The 12,148-nt window shown below is 43.1% G+C and overlaps 1 protein-coding gene across 1 annotated transcript; it reads right to left on the bottom strand.

Annotated features, from left to right (window-relative positions):
* Positions 1 to 6,857: 6,857 nt before the first annotated feature.
* Positions 6,858 to 10,509, bottom strand: LOC120982249. The gene is made up of 2 exons (XM_040412265.1): positions 10,447 to 10,509; positions 6,858 to 7,553 (listed from the first exon to the last, which is right to left on the bottom strand). The coding sequence occupies exons 1-2, from the start codon at positions 10,505 to 10,507 to the stop codon at positions 6,940 to 6,942; spliced, it is 675 nt and encodes a 224-aa protein (XP_040268199.1). The 5' UTR covers positions 10,508 to 10,509; the 3' UTR covers positions 6,858 to 6,939.
* Positions 10,510 to 12,148: the final 1,639 nt, after the last annotated feature.

The following is a 12,148-nucleotide window of genomic DNA, read 5'->3' on the forward strand; positions in this document are numbered from 1 at the left end:
TCCTTTCAAGTTCAAATCCAGCGATCCCATTGGCTGCTGAGCAGTGACATCAGGAAGAGGAAATTTAAAGGGACAGGACGCTGTTAACTCACTGCAGTGCATGTCCTGTATGTGAGATATCATGAAGCTGTGGAGATAATCTGCGGGGAACGGCTGCTATCAGCCCTCATATCTCCAGATACGCCCCGAAGCTGGTCTTATAGGGAACTGTCAGTGTGAGTAATAATACAGCATGGATAGTACTGCACTGAAACAGGGGTCAGACCCTCAAAAAGCGAAAATTAAAACAGATATGGCTCTCAGAAGATGACAAGACAAAAATGATTTCATCTTAAAATGCTTTATTTGTGTAAAATTTTAAAAAATAAAACTATGTAAAATTGGTATCTCAGTAATCGTACTGACCAGCAGAATCCAAATAATGTGTAATTTTTCCCGCACGGTTTTCGCCGCAATAACAAACCCCAAAAAAACAATGAGGGATTTGCTGCTTCTTTTTTTATCCTGCTTCCCAAAATCAAAAAAGTTATATGTTCCCCAAAATAGAACCACTGATGATGACAACTCGTTCTACAAAAAAAATAAGCCCTCACGTAGCTCCGTGGAATCTCAATAGATTGAGGTTGGGATAGTGTCTACGAGAAGACTGATAAATTAGGGAGTAGAATATGGATGATATCTTTAGGGTGGAAAAATCACAGCATAGAGTGGTCTTACTGGGAGGAAATGCTCAAGCCCCAAATACTGTAGCGTATTTATAACCGGGGGAGCAGATCCTCCACACTTGATCCGTGCATATACAATGCATATACAATGGAGGATGCCGGCAGCGGACCACATGTACCACAAAAACATCCTAATAATGTGTAAATAGATCACTGCAAATGGTTCACCACACTGATATGCAACTGACAATACAAGGCTAAACCCTCACACTAATGTTAAAAAATTTGATTTTAGCCAATTGTCACCGCCACTTCTGTGAGAAGGTCTGACAGACGTCCTTTTCTACCTCTTGCATGATGTTCTTTGTTTTGGTTTCACTTTGTCATCTCATTTCCTTCTCCCAGGTGTCACCTATTTAGACTAATCCTCTTTCCTTTATATTCCCTCCCATACTGCCTCACTTTGCGGTTTATACTACTTCCTGGATTGAAGTGTTCACTGCTGGAGACTTCTGCTGCTGCTTGTTCAGATAAGTCCTTTCATGTATTGTGTTTCCTTGCTGGCTTGATTCTAGGTGACCCTGACTCCCTCCGTATTAAGTGCAGGGAGCCGGTGGTCGTGTCCCCTCACTATTATAGGGTTTTCAGGTGTCACACAGTCTAGGTACGAGGGCATGCAATCGTCTACCTCTGAGACCCTTGTATGTGCTTAGCAGTCAGGGTTTTATAGGGGTCACCTTTATGCTCCTTAGTTTGGGATCAAGCCAGTCGGATGTTTATCCATAACTTACAGCTATATGCAACATCATCCGTGACACCAATATATTCCTGTCAGGAACATATCAGAGCCCGCACACCCCGGCAAGGTAACTCAGCGTAGCGCGGGACCTACTTATAGTGTGTGAACACTGTCCGATAGGTGCCAAGGTCCGACTCACAGCCAAACTCCCACATACCTCCAAAGTAAGATCACTAACACAATGGGAGGAGGCTGCAAGCCCCACCTATGGCAGGCCATATCTATAGGTTGGGTCATAAATATCTGATCGTGGGGGTCCAACCTAGCATGCCCGCCGATCAGCTTTTTGAAGAGGCTGTGCTTGGTATTGCATTCACTTAAAGAAGACTGAGCTAAACTTAAGCCATTTGACCAATGAAGGTGATATCACTGGCCTTCAAGTCAAACTCCTATTGTCTATCCTAAGGATAGGTCATCAATATCAAATAAGTGAAGAAGGTCATCTGTATTTTCTGCATTCAGGTGCCACCAATTTATCTATGGTACTGAGACTTGTCCTACAAAAACATGCAGTGAGTCACTGCAAATCAGTTTTCTGTGCGTTTCCTGCAAAAAGGATAAATGTGTTTTGGTATGTAATGATCAATTTCAGTATAGAGTTAACAGGTCTTAGCAACCAGTTGCTAGGTGGGGCTGAATACCTCTTCCCATAAGGAGAAGGAGTAAAGTTAGACTTCAGTGTAGTAGTCTAGCCAGGTCACCGAGGCAGCGGGACACAGCCCCAAATAAGACCAGCCAGAAAGAAGCAACATTTAAAGAAAGGAGGCAAAAATATATTTGACCAGCATAAGAGCGTGAAGAGGAGGTGCGTGTAGAAATCCTGTGGAGAAAAGCTGTCTGAATAGGACGTCTGAGTCTCCATAGCCATGTTTCTGGGAGAATAAGTCTTACTGTGCCTGGACACATCTGAGGAGCAGATTGGCCATCTGCATAAATGAAAAATATCCACATCCCGCTGAGGAAATTTTGGAAACGTTTATTGTAAGTACAGCAACCTATGAAAAAGAACACAGTCTGACATTGGAGGCCGCCCTGTGGTTGCATAGTGAAAGAGTAGTGTTGCACCCGTATTTCTAGATGCTTATGCTATGGTCAGCTAGAGAAATGCAGTGTTAGCTAATACTGCAGCCGTGTAACCTGTGAGATCTGAGGAAAGTGCTCTTGTGTAACATCTGCCAGTCCATGCATGCTGAGAGCTGAGACTAATGTACCTGAACTTCATTATTTAGTAAAGAAATACTTGCTTTTATCTTGGCCTCATGATTCCCTGCACACTGTGCCAAAATCATCAGCTAGCAAGGGGACCCTGTCTTGCACCTCACAGCAACCCTCAACACCAAGGGCACCCCAACTGATACCAGGCAGAAGAACCCCAAAACTAGGGAGTACCCCGAAGGGAGTAAAATGTATGTCCTTCTTACTACACAGTCCAGGGAGTTTAAGAACCGTGAGCAGTTCTACTCACATTCTCCACACACGCCCCTGCTGCTCACTGAAATATAGCCGTGCAAGGTATAGAAAAAATATCACTGTTCTGCCCAGCAGAGTTTGAATTTAATTCTATTTCACGTCAGCCAGGGTTTACTATTGCTGTAGTTATTAGTTTGATAATAGCACCATCTAGCGGTCTTAAAAATGTACTACACCTTGTTTTTCTGTTAATAAAGATTATTGTATTGTGGGAGGTGCAAAGCATTGTGGGACTGTAATGCATGCTGGGAACGAGAAGCCCAGTCTCCAGTCTTCATGTTACAGGACATCAGCAGTGCTGTCTCCTGCATATCTCCTTTTCAAACCCCACCATCCTTGTGCCAGCATATCTGGTAGGACATCTAACTTTGTCTCAGGGATATTGTGTTATGCAGTGCTGTTTAGCTAGGTATAAGTGTTACTTAGGGAAAGAGGTTGTAACTGTTAGATGCTAGACATGCAATTCATGTACGGGCAGCATTTTGGACATTTGCCCAGTGTTAATGTAATGTTATAATACATGCCGTTCTATGCTTTCTGCTGATACATGTTATGCTTTATACTTATACCAGTTCTTGTATTCTTATAGTTTTACCAATCAATTGATCAATGACATCAAATACTCCTGTTTTGCCGATAAATAAGTTAGACTACAGAGAACAGTCCTCTTATTTGGAAGAGAGGAATGGTTTATACTGAATGTCAGACTGCACACTGTGTGAACGTGTATAAAGACAGAACAATCACATTCACCTGGAGGTGGAGATTTCAGTCAGATAAGTAATATAACGTATGTAGACAGTGACTCTACCAGCAGAATAGTGAGTGCAGCTCTGGAGTATAATACAGGATGTAACTCAGGATCAGTACAGGATAAGTAATGTATGTACACAGTGACTGCACCAGCAGAATAGTGAGTGCAGCTCTGGAGTATAATACAGGATGTAGCTCAGGTCCAGTACAGGATAAGTAATATATGTACACAGTGACTGCACCAGCAGAATAGTGAGTGCAGCTCTGGAGTATAATACAGGATGTAACTCAGGATTAGTACAGGATAAGTAATGTATGTACACAGTGACTGCACCAGCAGAATAGTGAGTGCAGCTCTGGAGTATAATACAGGATGTAACTCAGGATCAGTACAGAATAAGTAATGTATGTACACAGTGACTGCACCAGCAGAATAGTGAGTGCAGCTCTGGAATATAATACAGGATGTAACTCAGGTCCAGTATAGGATAAGTAATGTAATGTATGTACACAGTGACTGCACCAGCAGAATAGTGAGAGCAGCTCTGGAGTATAATACAGGATAAGTAATGTATGTACACAGTGACTCCACCAGCAGAATAGTGAGTGCAGCTCTGGGGTATAATACAGGATGTAACCCAGGATCAGTACAGGATAAGTAATGTATGTACTCAGTGACTCCACCAGCAGAATAGTGAATGCAGCTCTGGGGTATAATACAGGATGTAACCCAGGATCAGTACAGGATAAGTAATGTATGTACACAGTGACTCCACCAGCAGAATAGTGAGTGCAGCTCTGGAGTATAATACAGGATGTAACGCGGGATCAGTACATGATAAGTAATGTATGTACACAGTGACTGCACCAGCAGAATAGTGAGTGCAGCTCTGGAGTATAATACAGGATGTAACTCAGGATCAGTACAGGATAAGTAATGTATGTACACAGTGACTGCACCAGCAGAATAGTGAGTGCAGCTCTGGAGTATAATACAGGATGTAACCCAGGATCAGTACAGGATAAGTAATGTATGTACTCAGTGACTCCACCAGCAGAATAGTGAATGCAGCTCTGGGGTATAATACAGGATGTAACCCAGGATCAGTACAGGATAAGTAATGTATGTACACAGTGACTCCACCAGCAGAATAGTGAGTGCAGCTCTGGAGTATAATACAGGATGTAACGCGGGATTAGTACAGGATAAGTAATGTATGTACACAGTGACTGCACCAGCAGAATAGTGAGTGCAGCTCTGGAGTATAATACAGGATGTAACCTAGGATCAGTACAGGATAAGTAATGTATGTACACGGTGACTCCACCAGCAGAACAGTGAGTGCAGCTCTGGAGTATAATACAGGATGTAACCTAGGATCAGTACAGGATAAGTAATGTATGTACACGGTGACTCCACCAGCAGAATAGTGAGTGCAGCTCTGGAGTATAATACAGGATGTAACTCAGGATCAGTACAGGATAAGTAATGTATGTACACAGTGACTGCACCAGCAGAATAGTGAGTGCAGCTCTGGAGTATAATACAGGATGTAACCCAGGATCAGTACAGGATAAGTAATGTATGTACTCAGTGACTCCACCAGCAGAATAGTGAATGCAGCTCTGGGGTATAATACAGGTTTTAACTCAGGATCAGTACAGGATAAGTAATGTATGTACACAGTGACTGCACCAGCAGAATAGTGAGTGCAGCTCTGGAGTATAATACAGGATGTAACTCAGGATCAGTACAGGATAAGTAATGTATGTACACAGTGACTGCACCAGCAGAATAGTGAGTGCAGCTCTGGAGTATAATACAGGATGTAACGCGGGATCAGGACAGGATAAGTAATGTATGTACACAGTGACTGCACCAGCAGAATAGTGAGTGCAGCTCTGGAGTATAATACAGGATGTAACCTAGGATCAGTACAGGATAAGTAATGTATGTACACGGTGACTCCACCAGCAGAACAGTGAGTGCAGCTCTGGAGTATAATACAGGATGTAACCTAGGATCAGTACAGGATAAGTAATGTATGTACACAGTGACTGCACCAGCAGAATAGTGAGTGCAGCTCTGGAGTATAATACAGGATGTAGCTCAGGTCCAGTACAGGATAAGTAATATATGTACACAGTGACTGCACCAGCAGAATAGTGAGTGCAGCTCTGGAGTATAATACAGGATGTAACTCAGGATTAGTACAGGATAAGTAATGTATGTACACAGTGACTGCACCAGCAGAATAGTGAGTGCAGCTCTGGAGTATAATACAGGATGTAACTCAGGATCAGTACAGGATAAGTAATGTATGTACACAGTGACTGCACCAGCAGAATAGTGAGTGCAGCTCTGGAGTATAGTACAGGATGTAACTCAGGATCAGTACAGGATAAGTAATGTATGTACACAGTGACTGCACCAGCAGAATAGTGAGTGCAGCTCTGGAGTATAGTACAGGATGTAACTCAGGATCAGTATAGGATAAGTAATGTAATGTATGAACACGGTGACTCCACCAGCAGAATAGTGAGTGCAACTGTAGAGCATAATCCAGGTGATAACATTTCTCCACTTTCTTGGTAGATTATTTTTGGATACTAATATTGTAGTAATCTAGTCCTATTTTGATTAACACATGGAATATAAAGCTACAGACAACAGAATTTTTATTTAAATTTAATAAATTCAATGTTGTGTACAAAAATCCAAAAATACTCTAAAAATTCATCTTCTCCTGATTATACTTCTGAAATCCCCAGCAATCACTGTATATTCTGGAGATACATCTTTGCAGTGGCCACTGCAGGGGAAATGGGGTACTACATGCTGGCCTTTCAAATGATAGTAAAGATGACTGTTCTGAATTGGACCTGACAGATAATCAAATATTATTGTACATTCATAGAAAAATATATGGCATTTACAAGTAAAGGTAGAGAGATCAAAAAATTAAAGGGGTTTTCTCGGAATTAAATACTGATGCCGTATCCTCAGAGAAGATCTTCAGATTGGTGGAGGTCCAACTCCTGCATTCTCACTGATCAGCTGCTTGAAGTGACCTCTTCATACTTATATAGTGACCGTGCTTGGTATTTCAGCTCAGTCCCATTCTCTTGGCCATGTAAATGGTGGATGTGGCCCAAAGAAGAGGCCAACAGCTGATCGGTGGCAGGATTTCGACCTCCACCTTCTATAAATGAGCGATCCCAAAGATAGCTCATCAATATTTAATTAAATTTTTATTTGGGTGGGAAAATATTTGACAACTTGTCCTTTGTCGAACATCTTGGTTGCTCTATGGTGACGGCATGGTCGGATTTGAAAACTAATGAGCGCCAGCCAATGATATCGCCCCCTCTTGACTGCTTCATGAATCTCTGTAGGTCCCTTGCGGTCAGTGCTGAACTCCAGATGTTAACGTTTGTTATCTCAGCCACATCTGTTCTCAGCTTGACTTTCTTCTGCCCAATGATGATATCCTGCGCGTGAAAAGCACTTTGTTTGCTGCCCCCTAGCAGTAAAATCTCATGTTCCTTTCCATCCAGCAACAACACAAACTTTCCGGTTCGAAAATTAAATGTCACACAGATGTCGACCCACGTTTTAGAGTCGGCGAAACTGAATTGTTTATATTGGTTTTTATATTTAATGTACAATTTGTCTTGAGAAGCAGTCACGAGAAATCGGGCGGCGCTGTCTTCTGAGTTGGGAACCGCTACAACCAATGTCTGCTCCGTTAGGCTTTTGCAGGATTTTAGGCATAGGGTAAAAGCGGTGAAGTGTTTTGTTGCCGGAATAAGCCGCACATGGTCGACGCGCCTCTTGTAGAAGGAGAACGCTTTGCCATTCATGTCTGTAAAGGAAGAAGACCATAGATTATATGTAGTACCTCATTCCTACAGCCTGCTACTGTCTCTAATGGGTAACAGTATTGTCCTTTTTGTATTTATTCCAGGTCCTCCTATACTGTGCATTGATAATATTGCTATGTAACTGTTATGTTCATGTAATGTGCCCGATTAGCCAGCAGGTGGCAGTGTATCTGGCAGAGTGAGACCTTCGGATAGAATGGAACTTACCATTCCATTCTCCCCTTTTGGGCAGAAGTGGGCTAGTCCTGTTGCCTACCAAGGGAAGGGTTGCAGGAAACCATGGTCAGTTTAGATTCGACAGTGGAGCTGAGAAGACATGAAAGATGTAGCAGTAAGGGGAAGGGTCCCCCTCCTGCAGCAGGAGTTTAGCATAGCAGAAGTATAAAGCAGAATATTCAAGTTTGCCTTCCAGTTTATTCCAAAACCTGCTGGAACCAAGAGAAAGACCGAATATTGTCTGGATGCAAGTTTATTCAAGTAAGGCCTCATGCACACGGCCGTTAGTTTGGTCCGCATCCGAGCCGCAGTTTTGGCGGCTCGGATGCGGACCCATTCACTTCAATGGGGCCGCAAAAAATGCGGACAGCACTCTGTGTGGTCCGCAAAAAAATATAACCTGTCCTATTCTTGTCCGCGTTTTTGCGGACCGCAAAACACACAACGGTCATGTGCATGAGGCCTAAAGCTGTTGAACTTTCACCAAGTCTGGACTCGACTTGACTTATTCTCCACCTCCTACAACTCTCCCCTTTATTGCTCCAGAGCCTAACCCTGGGGATCGACAGTATCCAGGTAGGAGCACTGTGACACACACAGAGACTTTTAAGGCTGCACCATTCGGCATTCCTATAACCCTGTAACACGATTGGCCCTGGGGGCGGCACGTTGCATATATGCCAGTGTGATCTAAAATAGAATTAAAGGGGAACTGGTCACGTAGAATCAGAGATCGCTACGATCATGGGCCTTCTATAGGCTCCGATGCTCAACCCAGCAAAATCACTGTGTGTCGCTCAGTTCTTATGGCCATCTGGGCCATGACATGTGGTAGGACTTAAGTGGTTGTTCATTCTGGGAGGCCTTTTGCATAGATCCATCCACCCATACCACTGGACTTGCAGTGGGAAGCATATTTACCTGCTCTCTGCTTCTGCGTTTTGGCTCCTTTGTTCCACCGCTGTTGTGTGTCAACATTCGGTTTGACGTTCGTCTTATGACACATCACTGCTACAGCCAGTCATTGGCTGCAGTAGTCAAACTGGAGGTTGACATGCAGAGACTGGAGAGCAGCAGCAAAGGGCCAAAGAAGCCAGGGGCCAGCATCCGGAGCAGGTAAGTATGCTTCCCTCCTAAGGTCTAGCGGCGTGGGACCTTAAAAGTGCCCAAAAAGTCTCCCAGGGTGAACAACCCCTTTATTTAGAAGACATCACAAGGGCCATAGACAGCAATACTGGTAGTGGCTGAACTGGATGTTAACGTAGAGACTGGAGAGCAGCAGTGGAGGACGAGGACGGAATAAGCTGGGGCCCAGCGGCCAGGAGCAGGTAAGTATGCTTCCCTCCCTCAGGTCCAGTGTTGGTGGGGAGTCTAGTGGAGTGAAGGGGGGGGGGGGGGTCTGCCCGAAAGGCACTCCTCCCAGAGTAAACCACCCTTTTAATTTGAAAAAGTCCCAAGGGCTATAGACAGCAATACTATAGTAATGCAGTTTATGGTATAAGCGATCAAAGTCTCCTAGGAGACTAAAAATAAAGGTAAAAAAGTAAAACTTTTCAAAAATTAAAAAAGAAGTATTCAAAATGCAAAAAAAATAGACAATAAAACATTACTGGCATCTCCATGGCCAAAAACTTTCAGACTATTAAGGTTTAAAAAATATGTATTCTGCAGAAAAAAAATGTTTAATATCTAATTTGCTATATTTTGGTCACCTCGCCCACTCCGAATTTTTTATAAGAAATTATCAAAAGTTTGCATGCGTCCCGAAATGGTACCAATAAAAAACTACAGCTTGCCCCACAAAAAACAAGCCCTCATACAGCTCTGTAGGAAATATAAAAAAAGTTTTGTTTAAAAGTAGTAAAGCATAAGAAAAAATATCTAAACTTGGTATCCATATAATCATATCGACTGGCAGAATAAAAGTACATTTTTAGAAAACCAATAGGGCAAAGGCAGAATTGGGAGATTTTTCTTTTTTAATTTCACTTCACAAACATTTTTTTTTTTCTGTTTTGTAGCTTTTCAGTACTTGATATGGTAAATTAAATAATACCATTATAACCAGCCCTTATAACAGTAAAAAAGTTATGGTTCTTGGACGGCAGGGAGGAAAAATGAAAACGGATTTTTGTTTTGTTTTTTACAGCTTTAAGGGGTTAAAATGTGCTAAATACAGCCAGAAGGTGGCAGTAAAACCTCATATTTTTGAACGTGCTCCTGTTTTATGCCACAGTCACAAATAAAGATGCAGCCTCAAGGTTACTATAATCATATAAGAATTAGGCCAGTTTCACACTTAATATGGATGAATGTCCTGGCCCGACCACAGGGTTACTGACTCATAGGTCTCTGTGACGTCGTGGAGATGAACTCTCATCTACTTGTGAATAAACTTTGTGCCTCAAGCTATTTGTAGCCCATACTTACCAACCTTTTAGTTGGTAAATTCGGGCCATATAAGCCGCACCCCTGGGAATACCCCAAACCTGCCTGTGAATGCCCATTTATAGGCAGGGTTAACATAAGCCCTGTCCATTTCTGCTTGGGGCTGCCCAAATTTGCTGGGACTCTGAAAATTAGGGACAGTCCCGGCAAATTCAGGACTGTTGGGAACTATGCTGTATACAATTTGGTGACACTATCCCTTTAACTCACCAATCTGTCCCTGAATTCCAGGGACAATTGTAAGGAAAAAGAACCAGATTATCCTCTTCATCTCCTGGAACAAAAGAACAAAAATCATTAAAAACATAGGTAGGTAAATATATATTTATCACATACTGCTCTTTTAGAACCTTAGCTTGCTCTAAAAGACCACCTGAGTACTTTGTATGGTACTGAGCCTTAAAGGGGTTGGCCTATCTCGTACTTTGGTGGCATATCGCTAGGATATACCACCAATGGTTGATGGGTGCAGGTCTTACCTCTGGGACCTAGAATGGGGCCACCAAAGAGGAGAGCACACCGCACATGTGGTCTCCATTTACTTCTATAGGTCTTCCGAAGATGAGCCGAGTAAGTGCGCTTGGCTATTTCTGGCCAACTCTCCATTAACCTCTATGTGAGTGCTCGGCAATTTTCGGCACTCCTTATAGATGTAAAGGGAGAGTAGCTTCCCTTGCCCGCTGCACTCTCCATTCACCTTGGGGCTGTACTAGAGATAGCTGCAGTTTTGGGACCCTCACCTATTGGAAATTGGTAGTATATCCTAGCGATATGCTACCAATGTGTGAGATAGACCAACCACTTTAAAGGCATTTTCCAGGATCCAGCAGGCCCCCAAAAATTCCACGTAATTACACATGACTCACCCATGAAAGAAAGTTTCGAATACACTTACTGTCTCAAAGTTGCATGGATCGCCTATTTAGAAATCCGGTCATGTGATGCACCTCTTCTAAAATCGTGCTTCTGCCAAAGTCATGTCCTTTACCAGGTTTCCACTGTAGTCTATGGCCTGGGCCATCACTTCTGCATCCCACGATGGAAGGGCCAGAGCTAATCCTCTTCATGTGCGTAGACATGGTGGATTCAGGAGTTTGCTCATGAGCCAGGGAGAAGAATAGTTCTGGCCCCACCCACGACAGAAGTGACTTCTCATTCATAAACAAGAGCGGAAACCTGGTAAAGGATGCAATGTTAGCAGATGCAAGGAACTTCATGTGCCTGAGTTCCCAAAGCGATCGATCTACTCAACTTTCTTCTATAGGCAAGACATGAGTAATTAAGGTGGGTTTGTGGGGTCTGCTGGGTCATGGAAACCCCCTTTAAGAGTGCTGTCTAGTTTTATGTACATAATACCTAACCCCTTAAAGGGGTATTCTAGTAAAAAAAACAAGTTATCTGCTATTCACTAGATAGGGCATACCTGTCACGGTAGGTGAGGGAAGGGAAGCAAACCAAATATAACAAAAGCAACAAAACACCAGGCTAGGCCCCAAAGCTTGGGAACAGGGAAAGGTCACCATCTGACAATCCCTAAGTCTTTCACTGACTGCTGACAACATGAGCAAATCCTAAAGGTGGAAATGCTCATGCGCTGGAACCTAAGTCTAGCTGAAACTGAAACAAACCCTCAGCTAGGGAGCTGGAGATAAGACAACCGGTTCCTAGCACTTGGTGCAGGAACCAGCGTCTTCCTGAGGCCTCGCCAAAACACACAGCAAAAGAGAAAGAATAGGACTTAGCATAAGATGGACGGGGAGCAGGAGATCCAACAAACACCAGCTGAGAACTCCAGAAGCAAATATAAACCGCAAGGACTATAGTGAGAGGCGGGTATAAATAGCACCATTAAATAGATAATGAGCAGAACCTGTGGGGAGGTGGGATCCTGCCCAACAACACAACAAAAAGA

Source organism: Bufo bufo, chromosome 11, assembly GCF_905171765.1.
Source record: "Bufo bufo chromosome 11, aBufBuf1.1, whole genome shotgun sequence".
Classification (NCBI taxonomy): domain Eukaryota; kingdom Metazoa; phylum Chordata; class Amphibia; order Anura; family Bufonidae; genus Bufo; species Bufo bufo.